Genomic DNA, 18,588 nt, shown 5'->3' with positions numbered 1-18,588 from the left:
GAGAAGGGAGCAGGGCAGGGTTTCCCAATCTCAACAGCCTTCAGACTCTTAAGGGAATGGCACATGATTGAGCTCTTGCAACATGGACTTTGATTGTTCTCTCAGGAAAAGAGACATTGAGAACTTGCTTCCAAAATTCTCCAAGGATTTCAAACTCTCTTGGTCTAGGCCTTCCAGATAAGCCATGTCACGATCCCAGTCTAGACAGAAGCACAGATCAGAAGCATTTCCATGCTGTTCTGGGATCTCCTTCTGCCTTTGGCAACTGGGCACTGCAAGGGGGTCAGGTAAGACAGTGGGAGCCAGATGTGAATGTCCATGAAAGCTGCACAGAGGCCTGGAGAGCCCTAGAGTGGCTCCTGGTCACTCTCCACCCTTTTTGCAGGCCCTGTGCAACATCCCTGGATGGGGTTGCTGAACCTGCCCGGGGCCCATGGTGGTTCTCTGACTCCGACAGAGGAAACCCCCACTAATTTCCTGAGGAAATGTGCAGCATGCAGTGCCACAACTATTCCTTCTTGCCTATCTCTGCTTGGTCAGCTCAGACCGGCCAAGGAACAGTCAGACCCTCTCACACAGGTCAGGCCCTTGGGGAAGAGCTTCTGCCACACAGCCTCACCAAGGGCTGAGGCCAGCACTCAGTTACCTCCTGGGCCTGTGCCCATGCCTGGAATTGCCTCCCTTCCTTCAGGAAATGCTGCCTTCCATAGAGAGTCTCTGTCCATCCCTTGAGAAAGGAAGAGGCACAGCTGGATCAGATGGAACCACACATCAGGGGGGTGGAAATTTCAGGAGGCAATACTTCTCAAAGACATGGATAAGGATCAGGAAAAGGCCCAGGCTCTTGGGGCTATGACAGGGCTCTCTCTTTTCCAAACCGCCACCCCTCCTGATCTGCCTGGGGACTGGGAATTTGCAGGGGACATCAGGGTGTGCATGGCCCGTGGCGCTGTTGGGGCTCCCTGTCAGCTGGTGCCAAATGCCTTCCTGCAGAGGCTGGGGAGAAGCAGCAGCCAGGCCAGGCTGGGAAACAGCCCTGCAGGCCGTGAGAGCAGCAGCGGGGCAGCGAGGCTGCCATGGATCCCTTCCCGCTGTGCCGGGCACGGCCTGTCCAGATGTGCAGGGAAAGCCCCATCTGCTGAGTCCCAGGGGAAGGCTGAGGGAAATGCACCCACCTTGTCCTGCCTGTTCCATTTCCTTCAGCATTTTCCACATGACTTCAAATGGTTTCTGGGATTTCTTGTCTGCCATCTGGTTGGTGTTTCCTATTGGAGGATCTTAACAGAAAGCTGTTCCATTTCCCAGGAATGGATCCCACAAAACCATTGCTCAGCCTGTGGGTTCAGCAGGGACACACTACTCACCCCTGTGATGGGAGCTGGGTTGGTGCACATCATCCATCCCAGGAGCTGGAGAGATCCTCTCTGCAGACACGCCTGTAACTGAACAGGCACAGGAGCTTCTGTCACCTGGTTCCTTCCAGATAGTCAATGATTATGAGACACTGAGAACATACCTGCAGGATGCCCAGAGGGCTTCAAAGCATCATACCGCCAGGCTAATGGAGAAGCCTTTGGGGCATCCCCATCTAGAAGCAAACCAAGATGAGAAGGTTTCCATTGTGTGCCAGGGCTGGCTCTGGCCTTGGGCTCACAGCAGGGCTCCCGCTCGGGGCTGCTCCTGTGCCTGGGGCCTCTGGGCACTCAGGGCCGGCTTCAGGAGCAGCTGCAGAGGGAGGGACATAGTTGGTGCACGAGTCCCGATTCCCCGGGGCTGTGAATGAGCTCCAGAGGCCTGGAAGCCCAGGCACCTCCAGCTTTGGCTGCTGCCGGGCCGTGCAAGGGCAGGGCCTGGGGGAAGAGCTGCTGCCACACAGCCCCGCCGAGGGCTGAGCCCGGCACAGCAATCACCTCCTGTGCCCATGCCTGTGTCCGTGCTTGGCATCGCCTTCCTTCCTGCAGCAGAGGCTGGCACTGACCCACTGCCTCCTCCAGGAAGGGCCTCTTTCTGCACAGGCATTTGGTCAATTACTTGAAAAAGGAAGAGGAACAGCTGGATCAGATGGAAACATTCCCAACTGGACAGGTGGCATCTTCAGGAGGCAATGCTTGTGAAAGTCACAGGTAAAGATCAGGAGAATGCCCAGGCTATTGGGGCTGGGCCAGAGCACTCCCTTGTGAAAACAGCTGCACCTCCTGATCTGCTCAGAGACTGGGAAATTGCAGAGGATCTCAGACCCGTCCACAGCTGCTCTGGGCACCCTGTGCCAGGGCCTCCCCCCGCTCACAGGGAACAATTCCTGCCCAATATCCCATGTGGCCCTGCCCTGCGTTGGGTTGAAACCACTCCTGGTGTCCTGTCACTCCAGGCCCTTGCCCAAAGTCCCTCTCCAACAAGCCTGTCAGTCTATTCAGTTTGAATGCAGATAAATGTCAAGTTGAGTATTTCCTGCTGAAAATCCAGTTATGAAGATTCATTTTACAACAGAAATTACAAAGTAAAGAAAATATGTAATCTTCACTGTCCTGTCCTCCCTGTGTTCGTGCTCCCCAGCAGAGATCAGGGCTCCCCACTCCCATGGTGTGGCAGCTGCTTGTGGCACGTATCCCCACATGGTGTTTGTACTTCACCACTTCCTCAGCACACACCTTTCTTGGAAAACAGAATATTCCATTAATTTTTCAATGGCTGAAGTTTTCCCATGACCAGACCCCAAGGATTATTCAGGACTACATTTGTGTGAAAAGGTACCACCAGCTGTAAGTGTAGAAAGAGCTTGTGGTGCTTTGGATCAGGAATAAATAATAGGATTAAGAATAGACCAAAATACAAAGACCAGTATTGGAAGAAGTGCTTTAATTGATTGAGATAAAACCTTGAAAGAGTGAATTAGAAACATAGTAAGTCAATAGCCATTGTTAATTCTTGTGGTTTATTTTACAGGGTGATGCTGCCAGCATTATTGGCTTGAGGAGAAGTAGCTCAATGTAGTGAGGATGATGTTGATTTCCAGCAAGTGTGTAGCAACAGAGGGATTCCAGAAGACGTGAATAAAACAGAAGGGAAGAGGTTTGAAACAGAAAAGCATTAAATACTGACAGTACTTTAGTAAGGAGTTTGGAGAATCGTGGAATTTAATGTGTATATGAAATAAAAATTACTAATGAAATAGTGCAGTCCATGTGGGGTAGGGATAAAATGAAAGGAAGATTGTTCAGGTGAGTGCTAGAAGAGGCTTGTGCATGTGTGTGCTAATCAAAGCTCCCTTCCTCTCGCCCTCTCTTCCTCCTTCCTTCCCCTCAAGTGTGCATCTGTAAGATTTTCAATGTTAACCACCACTTCAGTTGATAAACACAATTACTATTAATAAAACTGACTTTAGAAGGAATACTTCCCATGAGAATAAAGGACAAAATGGTAGAGGCATCTGTAGTGTAGTCTCAATATCAGACACCTTAACCGTGAAAGGTATTTTTTTCTGTACAAGCTGTAAGAGTTCAGAGCAAAAACTTCTGTGATGAGTGTGTGCCAAGGAAACAAGGTGATTCTTGGTAGTTATTGTTCTTTCCTGGCTGTATTAGAACACTACTGTAACAATTAGTTGTACTAAATACAAAGTTATCTGCTTCTTGAAGGAGAAAAGTGGAATGAGTGAGTATTGAGCAAATGGAGAACAGACATAAGCAGATCATAGTATCATTTGAGCTTTACTGGCTAGAATACTGGCAAAAAAAAAGGGCAAGAACTTTGTTCCTGGATAAAATTAATGCCTGAGAAAAGTGGGAGGTTTGCTCAGTGAATAGCTTCATCAAATTAAAAAATAATACAAGTAATGATACTGTAATTTTTCTTCAATGATAACCAAGTATTTCTCTGTCATTAGAAATGACAAGCAACAGTGATGACATATGAATTTACAAAGAATGCCATTGCCATGGAATATTAGCTGAAGACATCCCTTGATTACAAAAAAAGCTTTGTGAAGGAAAAAAGTTAAATGAGCCTTACAGTCTAAAACAGAAAACAAGCATAAATGTGAGTGAAAGCTGCTCGTGCAGAACTTGAGCAAGTCATTATATGCAGTTCCTCTAATCTTTGGCACTACAATTAATAACAGTTTTGATTACATATCTCACTTACCAATAAATCACCTGGCCACTAACAGGAATAATTGTATCAACATATCAATGCCTTGATTGATTTCTGCTGTTTGTTGCCATCACAAAGTGCTGATGTTGTTTGGGTTATGACAACCTGCACTGACTGCCAGATGCATTCACCTAGGTAAATATGTGTGTGTGTGTCAAACAAATCTGTGCCTGTGTTAGAAGATCACAGGCCAAAGGAAAATAGATGCTTTGTGTAAACCAGTTGCTTCTAAAAGTAGATTTTTCTCTTCAGGTTAAAGTATTATTTCAGTGGCAGTCAATGTGTATAATGCACAGATTTTCTCCTCTACTGCGTAAAAATATCAGTAAATTATCTAAAATGTGATACTGTTGAGTTTGGCAAGGTGAAGTAAATTTAAATTTACAGGACACAAAGCCAAACATCTGTGAGCTGGAGCAGGTTGTGAAAAATTGTTGCCAATCCCGTGGTGCTGTGAGGTTGGCCTGGTGCTAACTCTAATTGCCATTGCCTTGTGCTGCATGGGAAAGGTCTTCCAGTGTGGAGATGACCAAAGAAATCTTGGCAGCTTTAAGGCCCCTGTTACTATAGATGTTGAAAATGTGCTTTCCCCCTGCCATCCCAAATGGTTCTGTTTAAACAGTGGGAAGCAGATTTAATGCACTGAGGTAGGCCAGAGTATGGGAAGCTCTCTGCAATCCCATTGTTTTACTTCTGCTCTGTGCTTGTTTTAGCTGTGCTGTGAGCTCTGTATGAGCTCTGCACATCATTTTATCTGTGCTGGGATGCAGGGGTGCTCTGCACATCATTTTATCGGTGCTGGGATGCAGGGGTGCTGCTGGAACGTTCACTGTGGAAATGGGCACTGGGCAGGAAGAAAGTGGCCTGTGGTGTCTGCTTGTGTGAGCACAAGGACTTGATTTAAAAGTTATCTGAGGCTGTATTAGTGGTACAGACAAAACAGGAGTGGTCTCACTTAACTAGTTGTTTACACCACACACATAAAATGTTCATTTCCTCACGCTCACTGGCACAAGGCACTGGGCAATGATAAGACTGTTAGTATAAATATTTTTCTTTCAAAGCATTTTAATGCCCTTAAGTAAATTGATTTGAGATACAGGATTAATCTGCAGTCTAAGCACTCAGAAGTTAGTTAGATACTCCACTTAAAGGCATCCTCTGACTTCTTTACAGAGGAAATTGCAAACTGGAAGTCTTAGTCTTTTGGTTTTAATTTGATTTCTGGATGTCCCCTTCTTTGAGCTGCTGAGAACAGGCAGTCATGCTGTAGCTTTGGTTCTAGAGTGTTTTAAAGGGGATTGTTTCATCTCTCACTGTAGCATAAATCTACAGCTGAAAAGAAGCACTAAGTGATATAATCACACACCTTGATTATATTTTATCTGTTTTATCTGATCTTGCTCCTATTGAAATCACCAAACTGTCTTTGAATTAAAGTGGATTAGAAATTGAAAATAAATTCTGTCTAAAATTGTGTGTATATATAGAAATCTTAGAGATTGAAAGTTATCCTGTTGGTGTGCTGCTTCTTAGAAGCAATATTGCAATGTCGACAGTGCAGTTTAAATTGAGGTATGCGTTTGTGGCAAGGATGAGTGAGCTCCCACATCTGTGTTTTAAACCTAAAATAATGACAGTAATGTAATCAAAGTTCTGATTTTTTATAGAAGGTTTCCTGAGGCTGTCTGTCAGAAACCTATTAAATCTGAAAAAGAAACAAAACCATACCCTGCTAAGGCTGATGTAAATTTTTCATAAAAAATCCAGAATTCCATTGAATCTCTCTCTTATTCTTGACTGAGACTAGCACAGACTTTGTGAGCTTTTCCATGTTTCTTTCCTTGTGCTTATTTTTCAGCATTTAAAGAGGAGAATGTACTGGAAGACCCTAAAGCTGTTAATGGCTTTTTTTCTCCCCTCTCTTTCTCTGTGCTGTTTTTAAAACCATCCACTGGGGCTATTCCTGCTGGGGCCTTTTGTATTTAAATCTTTAACTTTCCTGATGTGAAGACTCACTTTTCTTAACAAACTGACTTTTTAAATGTATGGATTTGTTTAAAAAAAATATTCAAGAGGAGCAATCTGAAGTTTTTTAAAAATTCTATTACCTTAATTCCTAGCTACAGTGTGTACTTAATGATGGGACTAGTGGCATTGATGCACATGTCTTCTAGTTAGCTGACCCATGACCCTTCATGTGTTACTTTTATTCTAGCCTGGAATACATTTTAACCTTCAAAGTGTCTGATATGCTCATTACAGAAAATTGTGCTATTCTTTTAAGTTTCTCTCATTTTTTTTAGGGAGAAGACTCCATTAGCAGGAGTGTCTGTAAATAAATAATCAATGTTTGTAAACAGTCTTCTATTTGCTCAGTTGTGGCTTCTAATTTAAAAGATATCTTAATCTTAACTGATTAAGATATCTTAATCTTAAAAGATATCTTAACTGAAATCCATTTTACAGTTGGTTGCTCATATTAATTCCAGAAAACGATTTAAAAAAAAAAATTACATCCTGTTGGGTGACTCCTACTTCATATGGCTCTGACTTGCTGCTCATGACATCTCAAACACACTAAAAGGAGCGTCCACTCTAGTCACAGGCAAAGTTCTCAGAGGTTCTTTGTGCTGACATCTCAGGTTTGTGAAGGTAGGACTGGATGCTGACCTTTCCCAAATTATTAAAACTCTCCGCTGTGTTCTTTCTGTTAAAATAAGAAGTTAGTTGACTGGCCATGAGCACACCAGCTCTGCTTCCCCTTATTCTTACCTGTCTTGCAAAGGCCTCAAGCTTGGGACTCGTTAGTCTTATCTTCTGTACCCTGAGGTGTGTTGACAGCATCCCATATCCCCTGCAGGAAAGGGAAGCTGGATTGGTAATGAATCACTGGTTTTCTTTCACAGGCAGTTATTTAACCCAGGTGTTTCAGGGTGAGGAGAATTCAAGGAGTGTTCAGTGACCTTCACACTCACCCTGGTTTAGTGCTGGCAGAACAGTCTGTGCTTCCAGTGGGCCCTGCCTGGTCACACCCCAGTGGTGACACAGCCACCTGAGTTTGCTGTGTGTGATACTTTTGGACAGTCTTTCTCCTGCAGGTGGAATGCTTTTTCTGCGTCAGGAATGTTCCATATGTGTAACTGAAGAGGATTTTTTGTTTGCCTTTACTCCCTGGTCCATTACTTTATTTTCCTCCCTGTGCACGTGTGAAGGGATCCCCTCATGTCCTGTTTGTCCTGAGCATGGCCCAAAGGGCTTTGACAGCCCCACAGACACAGCTGTGGTCACTGGTAGTGCTGCAGAGTGTGAAATCACAATCCTGGAGCCAGCAGAGCTTACAGCCCACTGAGGGGCACCACATAGAGCCAAAGGATGGGCCATGTTCAGCTGGGTGAGGTGAAATTAATGCTGAAGGCAAAGCAGCAGGGCAGTGCTGGAAGCAGAAATAAATCTGGGGCTCCCAGCCGCGGCATGGCTGAGCAGCTCCTGCCTCCCCCTGCCTCTGCTCTGGGCCCCACACAACGCCTGCCACAGGAGCCCCTGGCCCGGCTGTGGGAGGGTGGCCTTGCCCTCACCTGGCTCCCTGGCACCAGGGCCCTCCTGCTTGCTGTCGCACATGTCAGCCGTCAGCAGTGAGTCCCTGTCCAGAAACGTCACAGTCTCCTCCAGGTGCTGGTCCTCTCTCTCTGTGGGAGAAAGAAGAGTATGGGGAGTTTGCAGAACCCCTTTTATCTAGTTTCTGTGTTTAATGAATTTGAGATACACAAGCGTTTAGAAGTGTTATATTTAGTTTGCAATTGGTTGCCTGACAACGCAGATCAATCTTGTCCTTCCCCACCAGAGATATGGGGAATGCTCTTGCTAGTCTTAAGGATACTTATGCACTTACACTCAGAAAAGGGCTCTGTCAGCAGCATTTTATAGATTTCAATCTAGTATTTTTGGGTACCTTGTTAAGGTGTAGTTATTACTTTATTAATAAAAATTCAGATTTCAAAACGGAGCATTCAAATGTTGGGGAACAGCAGGTTTGCACCTGTGCTTGCCGTTACAGAACAAGGAGGGAACCCTGTAGAAAATAAATCTACAGTTGTACAAGTGAAGGCTATTAAAGCTTGGGAATGTATAGAGAGAACTGACCCTGTTCAGGGAGGTTCTGGCCTGGTGTTCCTTAACTTGAAAGCTTGGTTTAGCTTGATTTTGATATTAATTCAGTCTCTCAACAGAATATTGCTCTTCATTTTCGCACACAAATAAAACAAAGGTGAAAAATGCTGTCTTCTGTAAAGTATTGTAAAGCCCTTCCCCATCAAGACATTCAGGTCTTGTGCCTTGAACATGCAGTGTCTGCTTGTGTGAGCACAAGGACTTGATTTAAAAGTTATCTGAGGCTGTATTGGTGGTACAGACAAAATAGGAGTGGTCTCACTTAACTTCTTAGTCTTCCAAAAGGGCACCAAGAAGGAGCCAGGAAACTGCAGGCCTATCAGCCTCACCCCATCCCCAGAAAGGTGACAGAATAGCTCCTCTTGGATGTCATCTCTAAGCCTGTGGAATAACAGAAAGGGAAAACTGTGAACAGGCTTAGCAGCTGTTCTGCAGGGCAAACAACTGAGTTAGCAGAAGAAGAAATTAATAAAGTATGAGTTTATCCATGGCAAGGAAGAAAGCGAGGCTGTTAGCATGGGAACTGATAAACACATCGGGGTTACTTGTAGTCAGAGGATACGTGCCTTAGGGAGCAGCATGCGTGCCTTCATAGTTTGTGGTAAACACATTTGCAACGAATTGTTGACATTCAATGCTTTGTACCAATAAAATACAATAAGCTATTGCTTTGTCCATTGAATATCCTGAGCTTTTTTGATGTAACTAATGACTTAAGATCACACTTTCCTTGGGGTATAAAAACTTGAGAACAACTTGTAATAAAGAAGAAGCCATTGCTGTCACTGCACAGGTGTATGTGTATGCCTTGTGTCCATCTCTACAGTGACAGAAAACCATGCTTGACCAATCTCACAGCCACCTCTGCTGCACTGACTGGTTGGGTTTGTGAGGGGAGAGCAGTGGCTGTTTGTTGGAGCTTACTTTAGGTTGGGGTGGTTTTGCGTGGTGGAAAAACTTTTCTTTTAATTTGTGCTTTTAAAGAAAGGCTTAGAAGTTTTTTGTTGTTTGGTTTCAAGGTAGTTGATTGTAAGTTATTTAAAAGATTGTCTTCTTGGGTAGTTGTGGTTTGCTTAGTAGCTTAGGTAAAGGCACATACATACTTTGATATCTTTTTTGACTTTAGTTTTTTTCTTCTCTTCCCCCGCCCAGGGTTGGTGTTATTTTTTATACGGTACATTATGTGTTAAGTGTTTATAGTTTTTCTTTAATGCTTATTACGTCTATTAAATGGTGCTTTTTTACCCTAAATTAATTTGTGAGTGTTAACATTACTAAGAATATGGAGGTAAGGAAGAAGAAAGAGGGAGGACAGGATAGGCCTAAATCTCTTTATCTTAAAACTTTTGATTTTTATGTATAAAACTAAACCCTCCCCTGTATAAGACTTAAAATCTTCTTGTATAGCACTTAAAAATTTTTCTTTTTACTTTGTGACTAATTTTACTATTATATTTAAACTTTTGCAACTTTTTGTTCTTTTTGTAAGGTTGGTAAATTTTTCTATGGTTCAAATCTAAAATTACAGCTGTTTTTAGTTGCCTGCTAGGGTCTTAAATGCGTCTGACTTGGACTGGGAACATCTAAAAATGTCTGAGGGACATTTTGAGTTCTGACAGCTGTTGTCAGCCGGGACTTCAGCAAGGCTTTGTCCTGGCCTCCCATATCACGGTCATGGAGCAGCTCAGGGACAGTGGCGTAGAGAAGTGGACAGTGGAGCTCCAAACTCAGAGAGCTGTGAGCTCAGGGGGCCGTGCTGGTGTCAGCCTTGTTTGCCCTATTCCCCAGTGACCTGACAGAAGGGACGGAGCGCTCCCTCAGCAGGTTTGCTGATGGGACGGAAACAGGAGCAGAGGCTGATAAACCACACGGCTGTGCTGCCCTTCAGTGAGACCTGGGCATGCTTGAGAGTTGAGGAGAGAGAGAGACCTAGTGAAGTTGCACAGAGGAAAGCTTCTAGAAGAGTTTGAAGGTTTGTAATTACCAGGCAACAGAAGTTCTTTAATATAGAGGCGTGTATAACGTCATTTTGTGATGTCCACTCAGGGAAACGACTGCACCTCTGTATGTTACAGGAGCAGTTCCTTGTATGTATGTAAAAAAGTCTTTGAGACAAACTGTGAATTCAGAAACTTCCCCTAATATTATGTTGGATTTTCACAATTTTCTGGACTGCCTGGTGAAGCATAAGGATTTCAAAAAGAAAGTGAAAGCAAACCAATAAATCCTGGTTTAGAGATCAGAAGCATTTCCTGTTTGTTCCTTGAAGAAGTTGCCAAATAACAAAACTTTTGAAATCCTTTCAAAGACCTAATATGAAAAAATTTTGGCCAAGGTGTTAATCTGTGTTTCTGAATAGGAACATGCTTTTTGTTTCAATTCAAGGTTTGTAGCAGGGTTTGGGGTTTTTTGTGCGTGTCCTTTGAATGTGAGTTGCTTTTATGCAGGACTTTGAATGATTCGATCATGTACCCAAGAGAACATTTTACTGTGTCCCGCTGTCCAGTGCTGAACAGGGTTGAGACAGAGCAGGTGGCTCTGTGTCTGTGTGCAATGTGCAGGAGCAGCAGCAGAGCAGTGCCCAATGACTGCCTCGTGGCCTGGCATTTGGCCCTGCACTTGCTGCAGGAGTCCCTGCCCGGGTTCCCTGCTGGCCCAACCTTCGCACCCATCTCAGAACCTGGGTTCCCAAGGGGGCCGCCTCAAGTGGTTGCCAGGAACCTGAGGCCATGGCTGCCCCACTTTTGGCTGCACGATGCTGATGTCAGAGTGGCCATTGTGACCCGCGCAACCAAGGCCTCAAAAAGGAAGGCTGGGCTCAGGCCGTGTGTCAGTGCGACCTGACAACGGGAGGAGAAGGCAGGGCAGGGACTCTGCTGCCCAGGGACCAGAGGAGCCCCACAGCTCAGGCTCCGGGCCTGTGCTGCAGGCTCCCCTGCCTCTCCCTGCCCAGAATCAGCGGAGGAACAGCCAGAGCAGACTGCGGTGTTCCTCGAGGCGATGACGGGAAGAGAAGGCGGACAGGAGCAGGGCTCACGCAAGGCTCCGCAGGGAGTAGTGCCCTCGTGGCTCTGGGCCTGTGCTGCAAACTCCCCACCCTCCTCTTTCTCCCACAGAGAGAGAGGACCAGCACCTGGAGGAGACTGTGACGTTTCTGGACAGGGACACACCACTGACGGCTGCCATGTGCGACAGCAAGCAGGAGGGCCCTGGTGCCAGGGAGCCAGGTGAGGGCAAGGCCACCCTCCCACAGCCGCGCCCAGGGGCTCCTGTGGCAGGCGTTGTGTGAGCCCAGAGCAGAGGCAGGGGGAGGCAGGAGCTGCTCAGCCATGCCGTGGCTGGGAGCCTCCTTCCTCCCCAAGTGGGGCCCAGCTGGGCCAGGGGGCAGCTCTTGGGACACCCGTGCCCGCAATGGCCCCTGCTCTCCAAGGCCTCCAGCCCTGCCCATCAGCCAGGCAGGCTGGCAGGGACAGAGCAGCCCTTGGGGCCGATGCTGCTGCAGCCAAAGAGCCCCGCAGAGGTGCTCATGCCCGCTGCCATTGGCTCTGTGCCCTGCAGTGTGCATGCTGTGTTGCCGTGCAGAGGCTGACCCGGACATCTGCGGTGACAAACTGGTGAAGGATGGGCTCTGTGCCCACGTGTTCTGCCTGGTGAGTGGCTCTGGGAGCTCCCTCCACCATTGCAATGGGCAGTTCCTGCCTCTCTTTCCTCATCTGCTCCTCCCCTCTGCTGCAGTTCTTTGCTACTGATCTTTTTTGTCAAGAGAACGACCGTGTTGGACTCATGGGATTTCTTCCTCAAGATATCCAAAATGTAGTACGGCGGGCGGCACAAAAGGTGAGAGCCTGATGCAAGCAGGGAGATTTGTGCCAGATGAGGTTTGTTAGCGCTTAGCCCAGACACTAGGAATGAAAGACCTGCCCTTCAGGCCGGCTGTGGGACAAAGTCTGGCTCCCAGCAGCTGCACAGAGGCTCTGGCACAGGAGCCCCCCTCCTCCACCAGACGGCTCTGTGGGCTGAGACCCAGCAGTGGCCACATCCTGCGCCCTGCCCGGAGCCCTGGGGCTGCCTGGGGAGGCCCCGAGGCTGCTGCTGATGGGGTTGCTTGGCTCTTTCCAGCGCTGCTGCGTCTGTGGCCTGAGCGGGGCAGCCATCATGTGCTGCACGGAGGGCTGTGACAGATGGTTCCACCTGCCCTGTGCCAAGGAGGGTGGCTGCATCACACAGTATATTCCATATTACAGGTACAACCTCCCCACTCCTGGTCACCCCTGGTGGAAGATCCAACATTTCTCACTTTGCTCATCCATTTTCCTCCAGCTCCTTCTGCCCTAAACACTGTCCAGAGCAGGATGTGGAGGCAACTCCAGAGCCGGGCACCGATTGCCCCATCTGTATGGAGCCTGTGGAGTATAGAAAGACCTTCAGAACCCTGGTGTGCCCAGCGTGTAAAAGGGCCTGGTTCCACAGGGACTGCATCCAGGTAGGAGCCCTCCCCTCAGCCCAAGGGCACAGCAGGTGCTCAGCAGCATCAGGGCCTTGCTCACCCTGCTTCTGTTTGCCCTGCAGGGACAGGCCATAAGCGCTGGTTATCTGTGCCTCCAGTGCCCCCTGTGCAGGGACATTGAACAATTTCTTACAGAAATGTTCATCATGGGGATCCGAATCCCCTTGAGGTTGGTGTTCCTTCTGCCTGCCTCACAGGACAGGAGGTGCAAGGTCTGTGCTGTGCCAGGCCCTGCCCCAGCAGTCTTGGCCCTGCCCTGTCCCGTGAGTCTGGGCTTCAGCTTCTGGCACGACTTGGAAAAGCACTGGAGGAAGAGCAGGGACAACCTGTACCTCCATGAGTGAAGGGCAGCAGAAACTCATCAGCTTTTCCTTTCTCCATCAGACTGCCAACATGGGAGGACAACAATGCCTTCGTGGATCTAGGAGAGAGGCACAGAAGGTGCAATGCCAGGGATTGCCTTTACCCGGGAGAGAGGGAGGAGGCAGAGGAAGAGGGGTAAGTTGGGGAGCTGCACCTGAGGCTCTGAAAGGTACCCGTGTCACTTCAAGGGCTCAAAGAGAAAAGAACTAGAAGAGCTTGGCCGGACAATCACTTTGTCCTCAGTGCCATGAACCCATTTGCTTCCCCAGGCCCTGGGAACTGCTCCTGTGCTCCTCCTGCGCTGCTGAGGGCACCCACAGGCGCTGCTCCGGCCTGAGAAACAGCGTACAGAGCTGGGAGTGTGACAGCTGTGCTGGTCTTGGAACGGGTATGAGGCAAAGCACCCGGTGTCCCTGGGCTGGGGGCAGTTCCCAGGCTGGGCCTGGCAGAGCCCGTCTGCTCCTGAAGGGCTGGGGTTCTGCTCTGGCCAGGCTTGCCTTGGGCCTGGGTGGTCTTAGACATTCCTACTTGTCCTTACAGCCTCCAGAGATGAGACAGAGCTCAGTGGCCCCCGGCTGGCCAGTCAGTCAGGACGGGAGCCTGCTCACGGCTCCTCAGAATCTGAGGCCATCATCCCCAGCTCCTGTGGCCCAGTGCCATCAGGGCTGGATCCCCAGGCTTCATCCGCAGAGACCAGCAGCAGCAGCAGCCACCAACGCACAGCACGGCAGCAGTCTCTGCCATCTCCCTCGCTGGACACCAGCAGCCCCAGCACACCAAGGTCAATGTACAGCAGCACCCCTGAGCTTGAGGACAGCGGCCATTCCAGACATGCTGGGCCCGGCCGCGGGCGCACCCGCTCCCGCCAGCAAGGTCGGGCCCCAAATGGACCAGTCTGATCGAGGAGTCGCCGTGAGAGCTGCAGCAGGACAAGACCAAGGACTGAGAGGCCCAGGCAAAGGGAGACACCTTCACAGGCATCCCCAGACGCCGCCGCTCCTGCCAGCAGCACCGGGCCCTAAGTCCACCTGTCCGGTCCAGGAGTCGCCGTGACAGCAGCCACAGGACAGCACCAAGGACTGAGAGGCCCAGGCGAAGGGAGACTCCATCAGGGACATCGCCCAGACGCAGAAGCTCCCGCCTGCAAGGTCAGGCCCTAAGTCCACCTGTCCAGTCCAGCAGTCGCCGTGACAGCAGCCACAGGACAGCACTAAGGACTGAGAGGCCCAGGCAAAGGGAGACTCCATCAGGGACATCACCCAGACGCAGAAGCTCCCGCCTGCAGCGCCGGGCCTCAAATCAACCTCTCCGGTCCAGGAGTCCTCAGGACAGGAGCAGGAGGAGAGCAGCAAGTGCTGAAATGCCCAGGCGCACGGGGACACCATCAGGGAGGACCCACAGGAGCAATCGCTCCCGCCAGCAGCGTTGGGCCTCAACTGGGACCTCCAACAGCAGCACGTAGCCTCAACTTTTCTTTCTAGTCCATCAGTTCACTGCTGGAAGTGAAGGTGAGAACGGTCAGTACAGGGACCTTACGATTTGCAGGTCTGTGAGAAAACCGTGTTCGGTCTTGACATTTCTACTGGCAGGAAAGTAGTCTTGTGCTAAATTCCTTGGTTTCTGTCTTACCATGTATTAAGTGAAAAGTCACTTAAATGATTAAGAAGGACTCTTCTTCCAGCCTTTCAACTCCAAGCTGAGATGTTTCCCCACTGCTCACTCTTGAGTGAACCTCTCCTTAACGGGCTTGGATACAGTTAGGGAGATGTTCAGAGCAAGGTGTGTCTTAGGGAAGCTGTCTTTGGAAAGGTCGTGCACTGTTTTGCTATCCTTGAACAATCTCATTTCAGTAAAGCCAAAAGAAAGAAGAAAGAAGAGAGCGGGACACTGCCTCAAGTGTCTGAAGAAATCCATTACTTTATTGCTGCTGACTTAAAAGATTTGTTTGGAGCTTCAAAGAACAAACCAGAAAAGACTGTGGAAATACCCTGGGACAAAGAGGATGCACAGGACTCTGCCCCAGATGACCATCTGGGACCTTTGCCCAAGAACGGCACAGCTCAGGAGTCAAGCGCGTTCAAGTTTGCCTTCTTTGGAGACACAGAGGAGTTGGGCATCAAAGAAGGTAACAGCAGAACGCTTCTCACAGTGCCATTTCTAAGGAAGAGCTTCTGGCAGGCACTGTAGAGCATTGTGGTGTAAAGAAGGTCAGGACACAGGGGATTTTCAGCAGCAGAAGTCAGTAATTAGGCAGAAGCAATTTGATCTTCATTTCTGCTTGCCAAAGCTGTGGTAGATTAATGAGCAGTAAGTCATGCTTGCATCTCAGGAATTCTGAAAGGCGTGCTTTGAGAAGGAAATGGGTTTTTTTGCTGAGTGGTGAAAAGGCTTGTTGTCATGCCCTGAATCTCTCAAACAGGGAGAACAGTGACACACCAGTCATATCAAGTTTCAGAGAACCCAACAAGATTTTAAAGGAAATGTGTGTTAATGTAGAGGGAGGAGCAAAAGCCTGGAGTTGACCGCAAGATCCATGAACATTCTGCTTGTTACTGAATTCTATTCTTGGACCTTTAGAAAAAGGAAACTGAATGACACATGATCGTTGGAATGTTCTAACTGTAGATAAAATGAGGCCTTATGAAAAGAAGACGAAAGAACATTAAATCGAGTCACAGTCCTGTAAGAGAGAAAAGAAACCGTGTGAAGTTATCAAAAATATTTTTAAAAAACCAATGCAAAAATGCAAAACGAGGACCCTCCACACTTGTGCTGAATTCAGAAGGTATTCAGTGTCTTCTGAATGCAACGATACATTCATTAGAATACAGCAGAGATCCCGAGAACAGAGTGCAAAATCCTGGAGCAGAGATGTAGCTCAGAAAATCTGGCAGAAGCAGATTCTGTCCTTCCTACATCTGTCTTCTTCACTGTAAGTATCTGTCTTGAAAGGAGGAATCCTTCCTGATAAGTGGAGCAATAATCTGGATGTGGATTTCTTTTTTGTTGCTCTTATTGCAGAGCCTCGCGGACTCGGAACAATAAAGCCGGTAAAAGTCACATGGCAAGAGGATTCACGTTTCCAAGACGGCAGTTCTGAGAATGATGGTGAGCCTGAGACGTGAGAAACTGAAAAGGACCAAGAAATGCAAGTTCCGTTTCTATTTGCTTTCTACCTGGCTGTAGTAGTTGGATGCTATGGGAATATTAATAGCAGCACTCAGGGAATGGGAAACTGAGATTGCACACCTCTGAGCAATGAAAGTCATCTTGGAAAACCATTTGTGCTGCCCAGAGTAAAAACTCCCAGCAGCCCATGTGATGTGAAGTTGAATATGAAAAGAGAGATGTTGAGCACAAGAAATTAACTGGCTCATTTTGGTTTGACCAACTCCAATCTGAGTTTGGCCAGAAGCCAAAGACACAGTCAATTTTCTGTTAAGAAGTTGTTTATTTTTTTTCTAGAAGGCTCTATTTGGTTACTGGGGAATAAAGCTTTTCAATGTATACCATTTCTCTGAAGCACTACAGTTTTAACTTGCTTTCATGGCATTTGATAGCACAATTTTGGGTGCTAAAATCCCTTTGTACTTGTCTAGGTTTGTTTCTTTACCACGCACAGAAAGTGCTAGAGTTTTCTTCTTCTCCAAAGATGATGAATGCCTAAGAGGTATGACAGAATTTCTTCGCCCCCTTTTGTATTTTTTTAAAACTGTTCCTGGAATTCCGTGAGGAGGAAAAAATGCTGCCTGCTTAGGAATGTTTCCTAGTCAAATTTTGGCATCCTTACTTGTGCTCAAAATTGTGGTAGAATCCCGTGAGAAAGCCCTGGTAAAATAAAGGCCAAGCAGATTTCTGGCTTTCTTCTCTTTCAGATAATTGCCTAACAGGAATCTAGACTTTTAGACCTTACCAAAACATTAGCCACGTGACAGGTTACCTAGACATTTTGGATCCTTTCAGGTATTTATATAATGTTTAACTTTTTCCCGTCTTTCTGGTGTTACCACTAGGAATGTTGAGTGTTCTTGTCCCTGTGGTTCTTTGTCCTAATGAATCTGGGCTTTTCTCTTCTGAATCCAGGGGATTTTGTATTTAGAAACAAAGAAAACAACAACCAAAGGAAACACACAGAGTCCCCAAAAATTGCAGAGGCCAGCAAAACAATTGCTTGTTATATGTTTTGTAGAATAGAGTCTTAAGACAGGCTTAAATGATGTGTGTTTCTCAAGACTGACTCGATAATGCTGCAGAAATGTATTGCTGTGTTCATACAGTTAGTGCCCAGCACTCTTCCAGGCGGTCTGATTTGCAGGGGGTGTTAAAATGGAGAGCTCAGTCCTTAGCAGGCCCCAATTCTGGGGGAAGATGTGTGATCCTGGTGCTGAGCTTCTAATGAAACAGCGGCTATTTCACTGCAATTTAGACTGCAGCATGCTGAGGAAAACTGCTGCTGCCTTTCATTGTCCTGTGGACACCAGGCCACAGTAGGGAACATTTCTGTAGGGAGACAACGTCTGGTGGGGGCAAGAGAACAGGAAGGATGTGAAGAATTGACTCCTGACTTTATTGCTGTGTTGTCCATGATTTTTAGAAGCAGCAGCACAATCAGAAGTGTTTAAGCCTATTAATTGGTTCTTTTTTTTTTTTTTTTTTTTTCACAGAGGGCCCAAAGTTATTTTGTAGATCAGTAGAGTTCAGTGAAGAAAAAGGGTTGGGAAGACCGACGTAGATTATTGCTTGAGGTGAGTATGTAACATCTGTTCCCTGGGAACTGTAGGAGAAAGCTGAGCACGGGGAGGAAATGCAGGTATGAATGGGCATGCAGAATTAATTCAGGACCTCAAGAAGAGCCTGCAACTTTGCAACTCCCCAGGAACAGAAGTGTTTTAATCTACCGGTGTGTATAACATCATGTTGTGGTGTCCAGTCAGGTAAACCACTACATCTTTGTATGTTACAGGAGCCGCTACTTAACTGTATGTAAAGGATGTATTTAAGAGAAGGAGTGAATTTAGAGACTTCTCCTAACAGTGGATTCAGAAACTTCTCTGAAGAATTTGTTAGATTTTCATTATTTCCCGGAATGCTGAAGAAAGCATAGGGACACCAAATAGAAATGCAAGGAAACCAATAAACTCTTTACTGAATAGAAACATGCCACGTTTGTTCCTGGAAGAAGTTGCCAAACAATGTTACTTCCAAAAGCCTTTCAAAGATCTAAGAGGAAAAAAAATTGGCAAACCCTGTTTGGCAGTGTTTACAATCTGGGTCTGATGGTCTTGGAGGTTGGGGAGCCACGGGAAGGCTCCAGTCCTGACTGTCCAGCCAGGCTGGGGCCATTGAGCTCCGGCTCATCCCTGGCGGCTCTAAGGGCAAGCAGGAATGTCAAACGCCCC

The 18,588-nt window shown here is 47.3% G+C and overlaps 1 protein-coding gene and 1 long non-coding RNA gene across 2 annotated transcripts; one reads left to right on the top strand and one right to left on the bottom strand.

The window, feature by feature from the left end:
• Positions 1–6,924: 6,924 nt before the first annotated feature.
• Positions 6,925–8,683, bottom strand: LOC140680791 (uncharacterized). Its single transcript, XR_012052186.1, has 2 exons — positions 7,728–8,683; positions 6,925–7,006 (listed from the first exon to the last, which is right to left on the bottom strand). It is a non-coding gene; the product is annotated as an uncharacterized lncRNA (long non-coding RNA).
• Positions 8,684–11,503: 2,820 nt separating this feature from the next.
• Positions 11,504–18,588, top strand: LOC116807553 (PHD finger protein 7). The gene is given in 12 exon segments (XM_072919246.1): positions 11,504–11,546; positions 11,902–11,969; positions 12,055–12,156; positions 12,439–12,563; positions 12,640–12,813; positions 12,815–12,856; positions 12,858–12,995; positions 13,211–13,324; positions 13,459–13,577; positions 13,730–16,121; positions 16,211–17,152; positions 17,854–18,588. Coding segments are annotated over 10 exon segments (1,284 nt in total). The 3' UTR covers positions 14,089–16,121; positions 16,211–17,152; positions 17,854–18,588.

The sequence above is a fragment of the Taeniopygia guttata genome, chromosome 28 (genome assembly GCF_048771995.1).
Source record: "Taeniopygia guttata chromosome 28, bTaeGut7.mat, whole genome shotgun sequence".
Lineage (NCBI taxonomy): Eukaryota > Metazoa > Chordata > Aves > Passeriformes > Estrildidae > Taeniopygia > Taeniopygia guttata.
Note: the sequence above shows the minus strand (reverse complement) of the source record. Positions and strands in the feature narration are given on the sequence as shown.